The sequence below is a fragment of the Antennarius striatus genome, chromosome 21 (genome assembly GCF_040054535.1).
Source record: "Antennarius striatus isolate MH-2024 chromosome 21, ASM4005453v1, whole genome shotgun sequence".
Taxonomy (NCBI): Eukaryota; Metazoa; Chordata; class Actinopteri; order Lophiiformes; family Antennariidae; genus Antennarius; species Antennarius striatus.
In genome coordinates, this window is record NC_090796.1 from 16,739,533 (window position 1) to 16,761,915 (window position 22,383).

Genomic DNA, 22,383 nt, shown 5'->3' on the forward strand with positions numbered 1-22,383 from the left:
ATTTGACTATTATTTGTTATAAATGTATGTTAAAACAAAATTTTATTTTACATTCCTTACACTGGTGTCTTTTGGTTGGTAAAACCTTAGAAAGGGCTTTTACAACGTTTACCGCTGGTGGTGATCAGCTGATTGTTGACGGTGTCTCTCTGGTGGTTGGTTTTACCTCCGTGATGGATGATGATGATGATGATGATGATGTGACAGATCTGAACTAATAAAAGGAAGGAAGACACAGTTGTGTAAAAACAATACTATCTTTAAGTCCATTGAATACACGTCACATAATTTACATTATTGCAGTTACAATAATCATGAACAAACAGGCGACACCTTTGAGGACATATTGCTCAGTGATTCAGCACTGACAAATGGGATGACTCCTATTTGTTTTTTAACTTGACAAAAAAATACTAAGTTTAATGAAGATGACTGAAAATTTCTGGATAGTTTTAATTCTGACACATCAGCTGTTTCTGACAGCGGAGCATCATAAAAGGAGCTGAAGAGCTCATTAATATATGAATAAAATACGATTCTCAAAGGTTCAGACTTAAAACATTTTGTGCATCAGATGCAGTTTGGCTCATTTCATAAATTATATTGGCTTCACGTCAGAATGGCTGATTGTCGCCTCTGAACCAGAGGAAATATGATGGCACGTCAGACACGTAAAGACAAACAGGTTAAGATCCAGAGTTCTGGACTTTACCTCAACTAGAACAGGAATGAAGGTTTGTTCTTGTTGAACTAGGAAACCTTTTTTTTAATTAACATTTGCTCGAGTGAGTCCTCATCCTTTAAATAAATCTCGGGTATGGCTTCCAGAGTCCTCCCCCAGAAGGGTCGACTGACCCCTGCAGGCCCAGATCAACCTTTAGTCCTGCTTCTGGGTTGGGCTCTCCATCCTAACGTGGCTCATTGTTAGAATGGAGAGAAGATAATCGGTGCATGTGGGGCCCTCAGAGGTCCTGGGGGTGGCCTGAAGAGAGCAGGGCTGATCATGGGACCCTGGAAGATGGGGCCCGTCGGCAGCCGTAGAGCCATGGGTCCAGACGCCATGGTGCACAAAGCGGCTGGACTGAGGGGCCCGGCCAGGAAACCCGCCGGCAGGGCTTTGGACAGCTGCTTCTGTAGGGCCAGCTTAGTCTGAAACCAGAGACGGGTTCAGTTGGAACAAGACCGAGGCTCAACGTGGGGTCCAGAACCTAAACTAGCACACCTTGATCCATCCATAACCCCCAACCCTAAACTCTAAACCCAACCGGTAACCCCAACCCCGATCTGATCTGTATTTAGTTTCTGGAGGTTTCATCAGAGAGAATTTAGTAAGGTCAATGAGTCATTGGACATTGTGACTTTAAACTAGTCTCTTCTTCAGGTGTTTTAAACTAGTCTCTTCTTCAGGTGTATTAAACTAGTCTCTTCTTCAGGTGTTTTAAACTAGTCTCTTCTTCGGGTGTATTAAACTAGTCTCTTCTTTAGGTGCTTTACTGAGCAGCTGCAGAAATGACCGGACTCAGAAACATCCCATCAGGATGAAGATGAGGATGATGGTGAACGTTATTTTGTATGAACTGTTCTTTTAAGTTACAACACTGTTCCCTGAATCCTTTGACTCAATGAGTTTTGTGAGATTATTTCCTGTTTTCTCCACTGATGATGTCACCAGAACAGACGCTGAGTGTCTCACCGCGAGGATGGCGCTGGGCTGCAGCTTCCTGTAGGGCATGACCTTCACCTTGACGGGCCTTCCAGCCAATCGCTCTCTGTGTCTGCGGCTGTTCATGTGCTGAAAGCAGAGAACCAGTCAGAGTCTTTCTCATTTTAAAGGCTCGTGTTCTTTGTTCCTATTGGTTGGGATGAACCGACCTGCTTCAGCTGCGTTTCGGAGTTGACGGACACCCGGCACATTTCACAGTGGAAAGGCTGACTGGACACGCCCACCACTGCTCTGGTCCTGCTGTTCATTCGCTGGCAGGTGGGCCTGAGTGACGATATCACCTTGACCTTGGATTGTGATTGGCTGCTGCTGTGGCCATGGATCACCTGTTTGTGCTTGGAGCCTGGTTGAGTCAGAGGATCGGCTGTAGCGTTATGACAACATCAGTTCAATCACACCTGAAACACCAGTACTCACCGCTGCAGTGAGACTCCAGCTGGGAGCTGGAATTCACCGTCACCTTACAGGCGGGGCAATGGAGATTCTTGTTCACCTCCTCCATCTTTGGCCCTTCCTCCTCCACCTTTGACCCCTCCTTCTCCACCTTTGGCCCCTCCTCCTCCACCTTTGGCCCCTCCTCCTCATCCTCACCTCCTGTAGAGCCCCTCTGAGGATTAGAAATTAGGGTTGAACTGGTCACCAGTCTGCTCCCCTCCAAAGGTAGGTCTTCTGGAGGCGGATCAGACACCTGAGGGGCGGGGCCAGTTTGTGGAGGCAGCTGATGAGGGAGGTGGGAGGAGTCTGTGGATGGACGCTGGGAGGAGGAGCAGCGCAGGAGACGTTCTGTTGGAGCGGGCTGGGGGGAGGTTCTCGATTCTTAAGACAGAACCAGAAGATAAAATCAGTTCATTCAGCTCTAATGTTCAGGTGCTAATGCTAAGGATAGCATTAGCATTTGTAGTTCTAGCAGCACTTGTTACACAACACGATTCAGATGAATGTTTCACAACATAAAGACATGAAATCTACAACATCCAGGAATCAATAAATTCTAAATAGATTTCTGATATCGGCTGATTTGACCTTGACTCTGCTTTATCTTTCTTTGTTTCTTGTCCTCGTCTGTTTACTTTTATCCTTTATCTGTCTTACATTTGGTGTCGCTCTCTTTGCTCATTCTTCCTGTCGTTCATTCCCTTCTGTTGAAGACGATACGAAGTGAAATCCAACGAAAAATACATGATCTCCTCTGTGGAGGATCTCTGAGGCTTCCTGCAGAACGTGTCTGTCTGATGGGTATAATTATCCATGACAGGTAATAGCTGCTAATCAGCCATCTGAGTGGCAGTTACCAGTTGCTAAAATAAAAGCTAATTACCGAGACTTAAAAACACATTTCTACCCGTTATCGTCTTCAGGGGACAGTCAGCCTCCGCCGCCCCTCCTCTCGTTTGATCCCTGTCTTTTTCTGGTATCGATGAACCCGATCTGTTCCTCTGCCGGATCCTCTGGGTCTCCAGGGCCTTCATCTTGCGAGCGTGTTTGTGACCTTTATAGTGGGCCTCAGCCTGGTTCTGAAAAAACAGCAGAATCAGGATCAGTTCTCATCTCAATGACCTCAGCAGTTTGTGTCACCATGGCGACAGAAGCCTGCAGCATTACTTTATTTGTAAATCCCATTGGTGACATCATCGTGGTGACATCACCATACTGCAGACCTGGACACATCATCTTGAACGCAAATTAATTTTATTATTAGTTATTTTTAAATGTTTTGAGTCCAGCATAGACTAATACCAGCCCCCCTGTTGGGACCTGAACCACCTCCATCTACTTCCTGGATGGAGCAGTATGTAAGGGGGGGCTAAAAACAGACTTCTGGCACGGGACGTCCAAAAAACACAAAGAGAGAGAAACAGAATGAGAGTCGTCGCCATTCCAGCCAGCTGGTCCAACAATATAAATGCAAATGAGCAGAAACAGCTCCAACGACGGAGGCAGACGAGAACGAGGATGGAGGAGCGATAAGGAGCAAAAAGGAGCATAAAAAAAACGAGAGTGATGAGAAGAATAAGAACGTTTGAACCAACGAGTTACAAAAGAGTGAAATGGGAAGCAAATCCATGGAAGCTGGGCTGCTCTAGACAAAGGCCTGTCACCATCATCATCATCATCATCATCAGCTCTTCTGTCAACAAATGTCAGTTGTTAAATTAGAATAACTAATAACAACATCTTGTGTGTGAAGATTTTTGTCTTTTAACTCAATCAGCTGTTTAAGTCATTTGAGCCTCAGACGGAACCGACGGGGGCGTGCTGGTGGGCGTGGCATCCTGATGATATGCTATGATTGGGATTTAAAAATCGACCCTGTTCCCTGATATCAGGTCCCCTGATATCAGGGAACAGGGTCCAGAGAATGAAGTGTGTGACTCACGGTGGAGTTGAAGCGCAGGTGGCAGATGTTACAGGAAATGATGGGCTTCTTCCTGGGCGGAGCTACACCGAAGGTGTGTTTAATCACCGCCTTCTGCACCGGATCCATCTAGGAGGTGACACACAAACACAAATCAACACCAGAGATCTACAAAACCACGGTTTAGAAACACCGAAGTCAAAACCAAAGTAAAACAGTAAAGAAGTAAAGTAAACACACAATACAGATAAACTAAACTAAAATTAAATTATTTTACTCTTTGCATAAGACCAGCGATGAATTGATGGCGTCTCACCGCGCTGAAGCTGGGGAAGAGGCTGAGCGGCGAGGAGCCATTGACCCGGAGCGGCAGGAGGTGCTCCAGCTGAGCCTGAGGCTGGAGGGGTCGGCCTGGGAGAGTGAGGGAGCCCAGCAGGGGGTGGACCGGGCTCTGGGACAGGGCACCTACAGATAGAGCGGACGTCAGTGAACGCACCACCTAACACCTTTTCAGGTGTTCTCATTCTTGTTCGGATTTAAAAGAAGTGATAAGGACGTATTAATGGGACGGATGATGGAAGATAGACAGCAATGACTCAACATGTGTGTCAATCTGGACAAACATTACATGCGGTTTCAATTGCGTGTAATTCAAACGTTTCCATGTTTCTACGTGTTCCCTGTCTGGATTTCTGACATGAGATTTGTTTGAAAGCCTTGAGCTTCAGCTCACTTTTATTAATCTGCTTCATTTTCAAAGAGCCTGTTTCAGCCTGAGGAAGAGGAGGAGATTGACCTATAAAGGAGGGAAGCGGAAGCCGTCGCCATTAGATGGGGATCAGCTGATCGGCACCGTCATGGCTCCTCTGGTGGTTTGGTTTCACCTGTGGGTGCTGGAGGACGATGATGATGATGATGATGCGTGGACTGTGTTTACATGGAAATGGTCAAATGACCCGATCTGATTCACTTCAAGGAAATAAGAAGACCTAAAGCAACAACGGCTTTAATCCACCATCAGATTCAACACAAATCAGGGATGGATCTCATTGATCTCTGCTGCACGGAGCTCACAAACAGCCAGACGTTTAATTAACTGCCTTCATCTGAGGGTTTGAAGAGGAACGCCTCTGACGAGACGTCCTCCTTCAACCCGTCCAGAAAAGCGACAAAAGCTTAAAGCTGAGCTTTTATTGGTCCATCAGATCCAGTCTGGTTTTTATTAATAGTCACTCATCGCCTCATGAACTCATTACCAGAGAGGATTTGTGGAAAAGCTCCCTGGATTCAGGTTGAACTTCCTGACTTTCATCATGTAAGGCTGTTATTTCTAATTTAGAAATTGTGTTAAGGTGAGATGTTCTCTTTTGTTTGCATCACATGTTGGTCCGGTTCTAGACAGTCTTTAAGACTTTAAGCTAACATTATCTGCAATACTGCAAACTAACTAAATAAAGCTAACGACTAAACATGATAACAGTATTAGCTGCTCGTGACTGTAGAACTGCTAGTTAGCAGGACGTGCTAATGACCCATGTCAGAGCAGCTAACACTTTAGCTTTTATATCTGAGGTTTGAGTCAGTTTGAGTCATGCGTTTCCTCTTGTCGCGCCCATAAATGGAGCCACTTCTTGTTCCCACATTCGCCTTTATGTTCTCTGTGGAGGACGGCTGGAGTTCAGGTCGCGGCGCTGACCTCCAGTATGAAGATTAAAGCTTTAGAAATTAAAGCGGAGGAAAAGCTTCATTTCCATTCTTCCCAGGATTAGTTTGCGGGTGACTCAACATGGAAGCAATCAGAGGGAGGAAACAGCATCTTTTCATGCAGGATGGGGAGAAGGGGAGGGAGGAGAGGTTTTCACGGCTGCAAATCGAAGCTGCTTTCACGGCTGAAGGCATTTCTCTGGATCATCTGAGCCCGATTCTGTCCGGTCTGAACAGCGGCGGCGAAGCAGCGACCTCCTGACGCCTTCGTCACGGCTTCATGTTGATGCTGGTCACCTCTGATGCTGACAGGATGGGATGCGAGCATTCCAACATCAGAGCTCCAGTCCGACCAGAGGAAGCATGTGATGTCATCACTGGAGCAATTTGACACGTTTATATTTAGATGGCCAATCAGCTGATTGAACCATCTGCCCTAATTCAGTGGTGTGTATGTGTGTGTGTGTGTGTGTGTGTGTGTGTGTGTGTGTGTGTGTGTGTGTGTGTGTGTGTGTGTGTGTGTGTGTGTGTGTGTGGGAGGTTGTTATTTTTGAGATTTGTAGTGTTGGTGTTTTGATCCATGGTCTTCACTGGAAAATTAAAAGAGGATAATGGGATCATTTAATTCTTTGCCAGATGGCATCAGTCACATGCGCTAGCTTAGCCTCCAGCAGAGGAGGAAGATGAGGGAATAATGATAACATATGACATCATGCTTCATCAGTTGTTTCTAAACAGATGTCAGAAAACCATTCAAACCTTTTAAAAAGCAGGTTCAGTCCCGACTCGGTCAATTGTCAGGGAGTCGCAGTCGGATCGTGAAATAAAACGCGTTCTTCTTCTAACAGCATGAAGCTGCGTTGCAGCTTTCTGACTCAGTGTTCAGTGCACTGCAATAATGATGATGATGATGATGATGGTACCATGCACTGCTTACACAGCAGACACAGTGCTGGAGAAGGAATTAGCATCCGTTAAAGAGCCACTGACGACTCTGCTTTGCTCCGCCCACTGGGAGCAGAAGGCCTGATTCCAAGCCGGCGGGAGCCCCGCCCCCACCTCACGCTGCGCTCTTTAAATAAATCATCTTCATTGTGATGAAGGACATGTAGGGCCCCCGCTGGCTCTCAGCGTGGATTTAAACCCGGTCGCTGGAGCGACAGCTTCATGAGCGCTTCATCTGCGGGGGAACATCCAGAACGGTTCAGCCTCCTCAGCAGGACTCTGCTCTACTTTCAGTTGGGGGGGCCGGGGGCCCATTTTCACCCCGGGGTCCAGAGGCTGTTCAGTCAGTTCAAGGTGAAACCGGGGAAAACTGTGACAACTGACAAAACAGCTTTTAAAGGTCATAAATCAGACGGCAGAGAGGTTTCTGCTGCTGTGAGACCAGTGATGCTAAACAGCACCTCCAGGTAAGAGGGGGCGGAGATGAGCTCTGATTGGCTGACGCTGCATCACTGAGACGATCAACTAATAGTCACACCCACAGCATCTAATGGACTGAATTAACAGACGTCTCTGTTAAAGCAGATGAACCCGACTGATTCGAACCTTTGCAGCCGTTTCTATGGCGCTGACATCCAGGAGCCGAGAGCATCATTAAATTCACGCCATGTGACATCAGCAGGGCTTTTAAGGCGGAGCTGCTCTGCACACATTTCCATACAATTAGAAGAATGAGCCATTAACGCTGCAGGAGGACAATCTGAGCCCCAGCAGGAGCATTAATGGACCCATCCAAAGCCTCATCAACAGCAAAAGTTCTGCCACTACACTCACGTTGTTCACATCGAGGCCGTGATGTCACACAGATGCACAAGTTTAATGTCTCCACATGCACTGCATTATTTCCTCTGTTGTTCTTGTTGCTAGGTTTGGGTTTTTTTGGTTAATCACACACATGAGAAAAAAAAGTGTAAGCCGAACATAAATAAAAGGTTGAAAATGGCAAAAACTCCCCTGTAGAGATGCTTCTACCTGACGACAGCTTCAGACCAGAGCGGGTGATGATTGGTGGAGGTGGGACAGCTGCAGCAGTCTAAGGCTAACGTTATCTTCTGACTTCAGCTGTTGGTGTTTGATCTGTTTAATCCACCGTTTAGAGGCGAGCCGCCTCAGATCAGTCCAGACAGGTTCCATCAGGACAAACAGATTTAAATACTTCACGTATCAGATGAGGGACGACGAATCTCATAATCATCATCATCACAGCATTTCAGCATCTGTCACCACGTTTATCCAAAATGGAAATATAGATCTAATTATTTTCATTCCAGATTAATTTGTTTTATATCGCCTGATTTTTCTCAAAATGTGTGAAAGCTGAAAAACTGCTCATCCAGAGCTGGAGACGACAGTTAACAATTATTTGTGTTTAATCAATAACAGATGGATTAAAATGGAATGTGTCGCAAAAAGCAATCACAAGGAAGAGGAGAAATGAGTCTCTGAAGCCCAGAAACTCGCAGGATAAAGATCAGATTCATCACATGGTAACATTGAATTGAATCTCAAATCGTTCATTATAGTTTGGTCACCTATAACGGATCCTACCGGCTGGTACACACAACTTCTTTGCCATGCTACCTTCCAGAGACACGTGAGGTCATCACTGACTGGAGAGGATTCTTCCTTCTCACTTCAAATCATTTCACTCCATCTGAAAAGAAACAGCTAAATCCCAGCGCCGCTTTTATCGCTAACTGGTTCCAATTATAGAAGCTAATCCAAGCAGATTTCCCTCCGAGGAGACGTAACCGCCGGCAACCTGCAGCGATGTCAGCTCTGCTGAGGCTTTAAACGACTCCTGAAGGAGTTCTCAGCTCCTCCGTTACCAACAAACAGGAGGCGGACTCTGGATGAAGAGGTTCTGGAGCTGCCCTTCATCCATGAAGTCACATGCATTCTGACATCCGACCCATAAGGAACGACATCCTTACCGAAGAGCATCTCCACGTGTCTCCTGCAGCTGGTGGCTTGAAACTTCTCCTCCAATCAGACAAGTTGATCATCAAGTGCCTCCTCCTCTGTAGACGGAGGTGAAACTCCTCCTCCTTCAGTCAGTGGCACACATCTGCTGCTCCTCAGTTAATAAAAGCTTTGTGAGGCGAAGGAGAACCAGTGGAGAGACTGAAGGAGGAGTGTGTGTTCTGCTCTGTGTGAGCGACAGAGGTAGAGAGAGAAACAGAGAGAGAGGCAGAGAACCTGCGCCTGAACATCCCACCTCCCTTCTCCTGCTCCTCCTCAGCAAGGGTTAGTTACTCCTCCGGTGACTCAATGATGTCAGGCTTCATTTCTGTTTGTCCTGTGACCGACTGACATGTTGACATCATCAGCGTGTTGCTGATTCAGGCTGCAGGTAATTGGTTGATTTATGACTGACTCTCAGTACAACAACCTAACTTCAGTGAAAGAAAAATCTATGCTAGGCTACACCTAGTTCAGAAAGGCAGCTCCTCACAGATCTAGGGTCAGTGTTTTCCAGCTGATGATGATTGTTCAACTGATGTAGATGAGCTGAGTTCTATTAGCTTCATCCTCTGGTTCACACACACTCAGTATCCTTCTGGCTAGCATGTTGCTCAAAAAGTTTGGTTCTGGGGGAGCTAGGTTAGCTTAGCTTTGCTAACTTAGAGGTAAAAACTGCTAACATGTCCAACCTGATCTAAAGATGCAATCGATTGTTGTCACGATAACCCCAACGGAGGCTGGAGCAGAAAAGGAAATGCGACAAATGTGATTGTCATTGATCTGGATCAGTTTCTGACGTTAAGTGTGGCTGATGTTGAGTCACTGAAACCTTGTGATGATGACAAGATGGGAGATGAGAGAATGGATTTAGCATTCAGTGACTAAATATGAGTGGTAGACTCATTCATCCACATTAACAGTGTTGTCTGATCTGCCAGCTGCTCATTAGAGCTGATTGATCAGCTGATCGGTGTGATGGGGAGACACAGGTGGTGAAGAGTGACGGGGATCAATGGCCTCCAATCAAATAGCTCTTCTGGGACAGTAAATACTCTTCATCAGGTGCACTTGCTCGACTGCTGGAGGCAGATTCATAATTCACCCAGACTCAACTGTAAAAACCTTTCCTGTTCTAATGAGTCTGGATTTCTGCAGCGACGCTCTGATAGCAGGGTCACAATCTGGCTTCGTGATGATGATGGATCTCTTTCATGAAGGATGAAAGCAGCTCTGAAGCCAATCTGAGTGTTCTGGTCATAACTCTCACAGACATGATAAACAAACATGAATATACATCAGCAGCTACCTGGTGGAGGACTGACGGGCCCCTACCTGAGCTAACGGCCTTGGCCAGCCTCCGCAGCCTCCTCTGGTGGGTTTTCCCCTGGTAGTGGATCCGGGCCTGGGCGCTGGAGTTCAGCTGTATGCTGCACACCTGACACAGGGTGGCGCTGCTACTGCCGCCGCTGTGGCGACGCTCCCGTTTGAACCGCCGCCCTCCTGCCACCCTCCTCTCCTCTCCATCCTCCTCCTCTTCTTCCACCTTGGGATAGGGGCTGCTGTCCGTGCAGGCGGGGCTCTTTGGACGCTTCATATCTGGAAGAGAATTGATGCAATGCTTGTGAATCATCACAAGGGGGCGACAGAGCAGATCCAACTGCAATTTCCGGATTCTTTCTGTGCGAACCGGTGCCGATTCAGTCACGGACCGGTACCGGTCCACAACCCGGGGGTTGGAAGCTAAAGGTAAGTCACATTATAGTACTACAGTATTTTATATCATAATGTGTTGCTTTTATACGCTGCAATTGTTTCTGGTCAAACTTAGAGAATAATACTTTAGTATTTAGAGTATTAATGACATTTTAATAACCTCAAATGGAGATTAGAGATTAATAATTAACAAATAATTTATGAAAAATTCAGCTTCCGAGCAACCTCTCAAAACCAATTGTGTTCATAGGTTGAGGACTTCCTGTATTTAAAACCTTTTATTTTGTTACATGCTTAAAATATATTTCAGAACAAATCGTTTCAACTGATGCAGCAAATAAAACTAAAAGATCTGCACTGATGTGGATCAATAACAGATGTAAAATAAACCAAAATCAGTCGATTTGCAGCCTCCGGACTGATTGACGTTTAATCAGTGATTCACGAATAAATGGTGGAAGACTTCTTTCGCTTTTCAGCAGGCTAAACACTGTTCGCCCTGTGGTCAGAATGCAGTACTCCATGTGCAGTATTTCATACATATTGTTGTGAAACTAAAGAGCATTGCTTGACACAGGCCTAGGGTTCGGATCAATCTCTTCTCATCATATTGAAGCTACGGGTCTTCCTCACAGCCGGCTGAGATCTGACACAAATTCCCGATGCTCCAGGTTGGCTTTATGAGCTGGAGCAGCTGCGTGGAAATGAGCCCTCAGCCTCCTGGGCCTCCTTCAGATGATGTTCTCCCTGTGGAACCTGCACAGGTGACTCATCGTTCTCCTGTCAGCCATCTGTATGGTTGTGGACCAGAGACGTAACAATGAATCCCTGGACGGCGAGAAATCACTCCAAATGTGTGATGACTCATAATTTCCATTTTGACCAGCAGGGGACGGAACCGAGCAAGTCATTGTCAGTCAGTGGTTCAGACTGAACGACATTTTGGTGCAGGATCATTTTAGAAACCTTTTTTTATTTTATATCATTTAAGATAAAATGTAAGTTAACTTGCACTTTTGAGAGGACACATGTTGTTTTACAGTTGATCTCACCTCAGAAGGATAAACATGGATTCTCCTGTTAACCACACATACACACACACACACACACACACACACACACACACACACACACACACACACACACACACACACACACACACACACACACACACACAATTTGTGCCTTTGGTTCTGGCTGACACAATCTAGATTCTTCGGCTCGGGTCTGGAACAGATGAGTGTTCATCTGGTTGCTTACATCATCTGGATGCTTATATCAGCCATAAAACACCATGATCATTGCCTTCATCCCCATGAAGGTCTTAGTTATGGTAGATGGGTGTTTATAAGTGAATCTGTGTTCCTGGGGAGGTAGACGTTCTGACCAGGTTGGTCTTCAGGTGGACATAAACCAGGAAACGACTTGTTTCAGCAGGCTGCTTTCTGATTGGCTGAGCTGCCGCCTGGTTTCAGAAAGACATTGTTTGTCACGTGTTTCTGGAGCACAGCTTCACCCATCAAAAACCCCGATCTCACCTACACATCAACCCCAGGGAGGCCGACCCCTCTGGATCAATATGGATCAGGGTCAACCTTTTCAGACCTGAAGCCGTGATGTGTTCCTGGAAGCAGCAGCCCTAATCCAGATGTGTGAAGAGACGACCCATCAGCGTTTAGACCAACAACTGCTGCGTTGATGTGGTGTCACTCCATATAGAGGCTTAATCCAAGTCTGCTGCAGCTCACCTGTCATCACCATCACAACCACCACATGATATGGAAACACCAGACGTGGACGAAGCTCAGAGGACACAATGACATGCTCTCTATGAATATATATATACACACACAAACACACACAGACACACACACACTTCATTTTATTTTCTATTTCTTTGGTTTCTCTCACATCAAATACAAACAAACACAAACATCACTGTTCTTTTCATCCTTAAAAATCAAAATTAATACCGAGCAACTGAACTGCAGGTGGACTGCAATTACAGCTGTGTTGCTAGGCAACCCAGTGCACATGATTTTAAGGCTTTTTCACACAAATTGCAGTTCCATTATTCTGTAATTTGGCAGAAAAATGGACAAAAAAAAGACGCGCTCGATGAGGAACCGTGAACAACACGACAGAGAAGCCTGCAGAGCTGGAGGAGTGATTCATCCTGGTAACATGAGAAGTATTGATCTCTAATCTGACATAACGATGAATCATAAACTGTGTTTTTCTTGTATCGTCTTACAGTCGTGGATCCAACGATTAAAAATCAAACTGTACTTATGCTCGACATTAAAGCGGAAACAGAGGAGCCTTCCATAAATTCAGCCTACCATCTGAATTTATGCACATCTTATGGAAGACGACCGATGAAGCAGATCAATACCAGCAGAAACCAATGGGGGCAGTGTGGCATCATTTAACCAAGACATGTAAAATGTTCACAGACATGAAGGAGACATTTCACACCATCCATGCACCTGTTTAAGGTAACTAGTCTACATCTCTGGGTTACCTCTGGTCACTAGTTCTACTCGCCTCAGACTCAAACCGGTGCTGGATTTTAACACGCAACACAAAAAACACTAACGATCAATAAATGTTGTGTTTCTGACTTTTACAGAAGTTAACTAGTTTAAACTTCATGTTAGAATGTAGCGAAGATTAATCATCAGGGTCATTCCCACCACAAATTATAATTATATACTTATTTACTTTTGCATTTTCAAATATAATTCTTGTTTGGATTAGATTCTGTAAAAATATTATGGATAAAATGATTTATTAGATGAAAAAGAAAATTCAACTTTTATTATCACAAATTTGAAAAACACATTTAAACAACATTAATCATTCCTCTTACTGAATGAGCTTTGTAAAGATGATGCCTGGTCTTATTTGCTATAAACCGTTAATAACTCAAGCTTTTTAAAATAGAAAAAGATTGAAAGGAGATCAACGGGAAGCATGACTCACCTGTAGAGCTCAGTCAAATAAGAATAAAACAACACACACAGACACACACACACACACACACACACACACACTTCTTACAAGGTGTGTTTAAATTTTACTGACCCAATAATGACCTTTGAGGGACAAACAGGAAATAAAGAGATAACTCTGGTACTGAACTCTCTGCAGCTCCAGATCAGACCTGATGTCGGACAAAGAGCCAACATGTTTGAGGCAGCGGCTCTTTAATTAGAACGCTGGTATCTCAGGACACACACTCACTACTAAGTGTGTGTCAGCCTGTCTAGTGTCACAGAGAAGAAGAGCAGCAGCCAATCAGCTGTCACCTGCTATGATAGTCACATGGGGACCTGCTGGCCCATCACCCCCCCATTAGCACAGGCCTGCTGGACAGTAGAATCCAGTAGATGATCATTAAACTGATGAGGAATCTGTTCCTCAGAGGTGAGGCACCACTATTTGTCTTCTCACCTGGTGGAGTTATGGGATGTTTGTGGTCTTCATTTGGGATAGACTTTTCCTGTTTGCGCAGTGTACACATAATCACCATGACGACCCGTCAGGAGAGGAAGCAGAGGTTAAAGATTAGCGAGCTGCGCTCCAGAAACTACATGATTCCACAGGGGTGGACAGAGATGGACAGACCAACGGACACCCCGATTATGAACCGAGGGGGTTAAAAGGAGAAGAGGTGAGATCAAGTCAAGGATGAGGATCAGAAGAGTGGAGGATGCTGGGAAACAAAGCTGATATTAATGTTTAAGTAAATAAAACAGAAGAGAAGAAACAAGAGAAATAAATCATGAGCAAATCAAATAATCCGGGGAGACTGACTGCCCCTTCACCCCCCCTTGAAGGGCAACAGGAATGGGGTGTAGAGGGGCTCAGGGAGATAATTGTGGGTTAAGGAAGTATCTGTAGGGTAAGAGTGAATTTGAGATTAATTTCTATAGATACGACAAACTTCCTCTTCTTTTACTCTAAATTTTTAATTTCCTTGACTGGATTTGTTTGACTCCTGCTCAAAACCATCCAGAATGCCTGGATGGTCGAGTCACAGCCTTTGCTCCTCTCTCTGCAGTGAATAATACACAACTTTACTTTACAAAATATAAATTTCCAAGCTTCTAAATATTGAGTCTGTAAAGGAAGGACCGCATACGATCAGCCCTTCCTCTTGGAATCATTTCTACTGCTCTGAATACAAACTAAGAAGACGACAAATCGGAACAGAACGCAAGGAATTCCTGCTTGAGGTTCTGCTGGACCTCCTGGATCTGGATGTGAACACGTGTCTCCGTTAGGAGAGAGAAGGGTTGGATTTCTTCAGCGATGATCAGCCTGGAGCAGCGGCGCTGACGCCTCCATCCCTGCCAGCAGCCTCAGCTCAGCCTCTCTGGCTAAGCGCTAAACGTGTTCACTGTTTGCCAAGTAGGACATGATTTGGAGGAGGAACGTATGCTTTCCATAACGGGTGACACCAGGAGGTGGGAGGAGGCGCAGATGACTAGCAGGCTGGTGAACGTGAATGATGAACATCTAGCACTGAACGAACGCCGAAGCAAGGAGAACGTTTACATTTCATCTGCATGCACATGAATATTTGCATAAAGCCTCTAAATGTTTGTCTGTCATTAAACTGTCAATCACTGCAGCAACACGAGCCGCCGAGCATACGGAGGCTTGTTCTGGTGGTTATCATCTCTATGACGACTCGTGAACGCAGCATTCTGCAACACGTGTGAGGGGAAATTAAATCACTGCTGCCGGGCTGAATGCATTAGAACATCAAGTGTCTCCTCAGGTGAGAAGCACTGATGTTCCGCCTTTCTGTGATGCAGTACTTCCTGTTAGACTGGATGGACACCAGTAAACAGATATGCTAATGTGACTAAATATTTTGTTTCCGTGGCTTACGGAAATTCCATTGGGATCAATAAAGTATATATCTATCTATCTTACGACATAAAGGTGCTCTGAGCTCCCCAGAGGATGCACTAGCAGCAGAGTTCCTCCATCAAATAGGTTATCAGTTGTTGTTATCACAGTCTGGATGAGATTTAAATAAAGTTATTTCATGGTCATATCTTGTTGGTATCAGCTCCCTCTGATCCAGTCCACTTAAAGACATTCTCATTTAGCTGCTTCATGGCCTTTAGTTCTTGTTCGCTAGGGAGAATCTATATCACTGCAATTAATGGAGGGAAACGAATTGTAACGATCAGCTGATGAATCAATCAGCTGATCAAAAGTAAATCAGTTCTCTGAACGATAGACATGATCAATTCTTTCTGTTTCTTGTTGCTATCTCATTCTTCTGTATGGCGGCTCATTGTGTTCGATAGTGAATTAAGAGTGTGTGTAATTTATTGTGCATGTGATCACACATACACACACACATACACATACACTCAGAAGCAAATTGATTCAACACTCTGTATTTTAGGTTCATCAGTAAAATATTTTGATAATAATAAGCTTATTAATCAATAATCAAAATTTCCTCCTGGTTTGTGTCCACAAACTGCTGCAGGGCTTTTAATTTAAAAATCCTCGCATGAGTGCATCGATATTAATCCCAGCAGCTGATTTCGATCAGCAATCTCTAAGCTATTATGGACCGTCTGTTAGAAATTATTTCATTCTGAACATGTGGAGAAATTAGTTTTCCAAACATTTAATCCATTCACTGCAGAAATAAGAGGAAATAATCTCAGCTGAACCCTCACAAAGACAAGCGGCTCATTTTCAACCAAATAAACTGCAGCAATGTTATCTGGATGGGGATGCTAGCAGCGACTCAACCCATCGGTTTAATTAAGAGTCCAGGACTAATTAGTCTTTTGGCTCATTCGTCGCCCCGAGTCTTTGCAGAGGACACCCCCTCCACGAGGGGATCTGGGGTGACAATGGGAGCTGAGCTCTTCCTGCATTTTTACCACTGTTACTCTACAAAGAGAAAACCTCTGCGTTCACGATGCACACAAAAAGCAATATTCCTCACACGTCAACAGGAATTTTTGGGGTGATTGCTCGGCGCTCGATGGACTTTATCAGCGGGACTCCTCCGACTGAAGGGCTGCAGCTCAAGCTGCTCCTGTCCCAATCTCGTTCCACATGATTATTCCCAATTTCACAGCTGACGGGTTTTACTGAGACAGACGGCAGCAGCCAAACGTCGAAATACAGCGAGAGCAGAACGCCAGGGCGGCAGGGAAAGACCATCATGATGGATAGCGGTGGGCTAAAATAAATAAAAATAAATAAATAGAAACAATTGTCGATCAATTTTTATGAAAACTAGGATGAAAGACATTTTTCCATCATGTCATCAAACTGTGACTAAACCAACATGAAATGTTATCGTGGAAAAGATGAGAATAAATAAAAACTAGCAAAATCTCCTTCTATTTAAGGGAGACTAAAATATTTGTCGTTCTTTCCGTCTGAATATTCTGTGGTTGGACAGCGTGAGCAGCAGCTTCCCGTGCTGTGGCGAATTCAAAGGAAGATTCTAGAATAAATCAGCCAATCAGAACGTGTTCCACATCTGAACGTGTTCCTTTACCTGATATCATCAGATGCTTTCTGTAGAGCTGCTTCTGAATCATTCAAGCTGTTTCTATCAGATAACGATCCGACCGAACAGAACGTTGGTTTGGTTCCACCAGATTGACAAAGGTTGATAAGAACCTGACGGATTTCTTTCATAGTAACAATAAAACAGACAAAAAATAGGATCATGTGACTAAATATGATTAAAACAATAATGAAGACTACAAACAGCAGCTGATGCTCTGATGACACGTTAAAACACACCTATGAACAAATAAGACAAACATCGACTTCAGCTCGTCACCTACGTGTCTGCACACGTCGACCAGGAAATCTGACCCTTACATTTATTTTTTAACGTGTTTAGGTTTGCTTTCTGCTGCTGTTTCTATCGTCGAGCAGCTTCAGCTTCATTTCTTGAATTCAAGTTGTTAATTTAAAAGCTATAAGATAAGATAATAATCCTTTATTGTCCCACAGTGGGGATATCTATATGCTATGTTACATATACAACGCTATCATGGATACTGTGGAGCTCTGGGAGTGGACCCCCACTCCCCCCTCCACCGATTTCACCCCACGGGATGCTGATGAAAATTACAGCATCACTCTGGAGAGTGGGCAGCAGAGGTGATGAATCAAAGACCTTTTGTTCACCGTGAAAACCACACTTGCATGAAGGTGGAAAGAACAGTTTGACGAGTGGGGGTGGAGGGGTGGGGGGATTTGGACCACTTATGCACGGTGGGGGGGGGGGCAGCACATAGCGAGGTCATTTAGACGGGATCCAGTAGAAGATGATGATGGTGGTGATGGGTGTTTAAGTGGGTCTGCTCTGCTTGAATTGAGCAGCCAAGTACGCCATGGCAACAATCACAGTAATGACACACAAGACCTGAAGCATCACAAGCAGCAAAGTCCTCATCATCAGGAACCACCAGACCAGAAATCAATTTCTCTCTTGATTAATCATCCAAAAAATAAAAAATAAAATATGTCTGAGTGAACATATCAAGATGCAAAATATTCAGGGATTCCAGCCTTTGAAATTTGAATATTTACCTTTTTTTCATTGACTAAAATGTGACCTTCAGGTTTTAAACAGTCCTTTTACACACCTAATAATCAATATTTCGGTCAATAATAACAGCTGATCTCACGTGGTTAACGTCACGTGATGTCATGGCGAGGCCAACCTCCTTTAGCCGATCTGACGATAACACGACCAACACGTTAACGGATTTTAACAAATCACTTAATGTTTAATTCAGGCTAATGTGCACATCATGGCCATTTCCCTTTTAGAATTACTGTATTTAGTAGAACCTTGAACGCAGCAGTGACATCATTTATATTTTCCTCTCACATTTACTGCAGAGACAATATTAAACTTATTCAGATATATTAAAACAAGACACAAATATAAATGAAATGTGTTAAGTATTGCTGGAGTTCAGATCTATCCAGACGGGATTATTTTAATCTCATACCCTACCTCTGATTCCCTGGGGGGGGGGGGGGGTCCACGGCCCTTGCTGTTAATGCCCTTGCCCTCCAAAGTTTAAATATTTTCCTTCACTAATATTGAAGACAAACTCAAAACGCAACGTTTGAACACAAGCCAGAACGACTTGCTGTTTGAGAAACTGAAATAGCTTTTTTAAAAAGTAATTTCTCTTAAATGTAAAATATTTTAAATTGAAGACAATTAGCGTTAATTTGCCAGTTTGTTGCCTGGGAGAAATAATCTACACGTTTACTGCAGGTTGATGTCGGAGTCGAACCAAAAACTGAAGGTTAAACCATTTCTCGTTAGCTTAATTGCTAGTTTTTGACCGCTTTAGCAAAAATTACCGAGTTTTTATTTATTTATTTTTTTAACCTCGTTCGGCAGTCAGAACCAATGCACAACAAGACTCACAACGGACACACTACGGACTCACAACGGACACACAACCGACCCCCGGACGCGGCCGCTGATCCCGGGTTCCTACCTGCTTCCGTCGGTCCCCGTCCGTCTCCGGCTGCTGCGGACTACAAACGGCACGCGCTGGGCTTCAGGCGCCTCAGTCCCGCGTGAGTCAGGAGGACCCGAGCCACTGGTGGTGAGCGGCGCGCGCGTGCCATCAAGTAGCCCGCGCGACAGAGACGTCAAGATCGCTGCGCGCGAGGATGAGAGAGACGGAGAGAGAGATGGAGTGACGGAAAGACCGCTAAAATGTAGAAATAATAAAGTTTTTTTTTTTTTTTTAAAATACAAACAACTTTTTAAAGGAGCAATTCGCCAAATTAAATTTTAAAAAAAACAACAACAATAAAATAACTTGTTTACTGTTTATCTGCCTCCGTGATGCGTTCACGTCACCTGTTTTTACCCCAACATGGCACAGCTCGAGTTTTTCAGGAGACATCAGAGGCTATTGGTGAGAAATTTTAAATTTCCAAAGAAAGAATTTTCATTTAAAAGGAAGCTGTACTCACGTGTGTTCTAGAAAATTTTCCTAAAATAACAGATAATATATAGATAACTACTGACTGAATGCACGTATTGAAAGAAAATGGTTGTGTTTTTTATTATGTTCAGTGGACCTTTCAAATATTTTTCTCTTGTTTTATTCTGTCCGTTTCCGTGGGATCTGCACTCATATTTTACATCAGGGAGAATTTGGGCCTTCAGTTGATTTATTTAAAGAATAAATCAAATTTGATAATAAACATTAAATAAGGTCTCGTTCTGGGTCACAACGACAAGCATAAAATCCTTTAACTTTCCTTCAGGCTCCAGGTTTATGATGTCATGTGGTTTAAAGAAATTAATATCTCAATAATGGGCTAAAATCATGCTTAAGAATATGTAAAACGGGAGGACCCCTTCAACTACTATTAAAGGTTTTACTTTCAGTTTGTCATAAAAGTTCGTTCAAAGTCTGTAAATCCTTGAAACAACATTGATGTAAAATAAAACCTTGAATGGATGGATGGTCAGAGTCAAAGCTCCCCCCCTGCTCCACGTTCAAGGCCTGTTTCTGTGCTGGGCCAGTCGCACCCATCACCCCCCTCTGCTCCCCCCTTAGAGCCCCTCATTAACATTGTTGATCTGTGTTCAAAAACACATGCCAGCAGATGAATCTGGGATGCAGTGACATGCACACATGTCGTCGGGGTCAGCTGTCAAGCAGACGATGACGAGCGCTCGGTGGAAACATACTTGGAGTTTGAGCTATGTCCTTCTCACTGTAGTCCTCTGGCACCCTGCTTCACCCCCCACCCTAAAAATAAAGGTGCACATGTGCTCCTGTGCACAAGCAAGCATGCAGGAGGGAAGGGTGTAAGGTGTCATCAGGTGTCTGTTGTGTGGGTGCAAAATACAAGTGAGGGCAAGTGAGTTTCATTTAAAAGACATTTTATTCCACTGGTTGCCGTAAAATTATGAACCTGAGAGTTCCTCAGGTAACAAGTTTTATTTTACTTTACGTCTCTGGATTCATCACATCGGAATCAATTTGATGTCATCTCTTGTGGTGCCTCAGGACTTATCAGGAAGATGCTGCTTTACTCCAAACTGTTTCACTGCGTGAACCTGGACTGTTTTACTGTGTGAACCTGGACTGTTTTACTGTGTGAACCTGGACTGTTTCACAATGTGAACCTGGATAATTTCACTGTGTGGACCTGGACTTTTTCACCAAGTGAACCTAGACTATTCTCTCACCTGTGTCCCTTCAGCTGTCAGAACGGTCACATTGATTAGGTAATCGATCACATTGACGAGGTGATGGATCACATTGATGAGGTGATCGTTGGTCCTGTGTTGGCCTGGTTCTTCCTCACCATCCCAGTCAGATGTTTCCCTCTTCGGTCACATACACTGCCCACCGGCGTTGGTTCTATCAGACATCTTCAGCCCACCAAGCTGACCAGATAGCGTTTGGGAATTAATCACTTTTCTGTCCAGGTGGATAGAAGGACTCCATCGGAGCGACTGGAAGTGTTCGACGGGTATCTGTCAGCCTGAACTGCTTATTTCCAGCACTGACACTAATCCTATAAATCTTTGTTGGCATGGCAACCATGCCATGCACAACACTTATGAGCCATTTTATCAAAAAAAAGAACTAATTATATGGGATGTAAAGGTTTGAGATTGCATTTATGTTCAGGGCACATTTCCTTTCTTCTGCACCTCATTATGATTCAGAGGCTTAAGTAGGAAAAATGACTTTTGCAGACCAAACGTTTTGACTGGCAGCTGAACAAATGAGAAATCATCGCCTGTGAGCGGCGGTGTGCTTTTGCTGGAGATGCTGTGTGTCTCCCAGGCTTTAAAAGTGGATGTAATGTTAGGCCTGAGCCGTCAAACCACAATAGAACGTCTGTCAGCCTTAAAAACGCTTCATCCTTTACTGAAGCTCTGCTTTTATTTCTACGTGTTTACATGGAGGCTCAACACAGCAGTTTTCACATCTACTAAATTCATTGTGTGCAAACAAAGAGAATCACAGCAAACTTTTTCTTTCTCCAACGACTAAAATGCTTCAGCCTGTGAATGAAGCGTTTTGAGTCTGGAAACAGGAGAATTCAAACCTCCAACCCTCGCCTGTCTTCAAATGTCTTGTCGGTTGTTGGCTGTCACATACGACCCTGGATACTGAAAATATGTCCTGCAATCAATACCAATGGGATCTGGATTGTTTAATTCAACAACAGGGCAGTGAACACACCATTAAACCAACACAGGGTATTCTGTGTTCCTGCATCAGCCTCCATTCATGTTCAACCTGCTGCTGCAAATCCTTGTCATAACTGTGAAATGCCAGCGAACCTCTGCTCGGATTCAATTTGCTGTACTGTCCAGTTCCTTCAGCCGACTTAAAAGCTCAAAGAGCTTCTGGCTCGTCTTTGAAAGGTCGCTGCAGACAGAGCTGTAAATGTTCTCAGGTGAGCTCACAGGAGCAGCTGATCTTTGTCCTTTGCTTCATGTTATACAATTAATTTATTATTTTTAATTTAGATTTTTAAATATACATTAAATATCTTAAAAAATATTGAATTAATTTTTTCAGATGAGTTCATTTTTGTTTTCTTTATAGGGTTAAATACAGATCCAAGGACCTACTTGAGTGTGGAATCAGGCACAATGCTGCCCTCTGCTGGTCGAACACGGGTTCTGCTGTTTCAGAACCACAAATAAAAGCCATATCTGATTCACACATTAAATACTATAGACGTCCAAATTCTGATTGCTTTTTTCCCATCATGCAAAGCTTTATGAATAACACTATATTGTGAAGAATTGTCTGGAGTTCTGAAAAGTGTCAAAACAAGACTCGCCTGAAGGAGGAGGCAGGGCTAACAAACCACTGAGTCAGCTGCCAAA

General features: G+C 44.2%; 1 protein-coding gene across 3 annotated transcripts; it reads right to left on the reverse strand.

Moving 5' to 3' along the window:
• Positions 1 to 260: 260 nt before the first annotated feature.
• LOC137588129 (zinc finger protein 385C-like) lies at positions 261 to 19,165 on the reverse strand. 3 transcript variants are annotated; one of them, XM_068304978.1, is made up of 10 exons: positions 19,001 to 19,165; positions 10,086 to 10,349; positions 4,396 to 4,544; positions 4,101 to 4,208; positions 3,066 to 3,237; positions 2,412 to 2,539; positions 2,141 to 2,330; positions 1,873 to 2,066; positions 1,694 to 1,792; positions 261 to 1,149 (listed from the first exon to the last, which is right to left on the reverse strand). In XM_068304978.1, the coding sequence occupies exons 2-10, from the start codon at positions 10,345 to 10,347 to the stop codon at positions 925 to 927; spliced, it is 1,527 nt and encodes a 508-aa protein (XP_068161079.1). In that variant the 5' UTR covers positions 10,348 to 10,349; positions 19,001 to 19,165; the 3' UTR covers positions 261 to 924. The 3 variants fall into 3 exon arrangements, with proteins under 3 accessions (XP_068161079.1, XP_068161078.1, XP_068161080.1); XM_068304977.1 differs by having other exon boundaries at positions 2,141 to 2,539; positions 19,001 to 19,164; XM_068304979.1 differs by lacking the exons at positions 10,086 to 10,349; positions 19,001 to 19,165 and adding an exon at positions 8,723 to 10,051 and having other exon boundaries at positions 2,141 to 2,539.
• Positions 19,166 to 22,383: the final 3,218 nt, after the last annotated feature.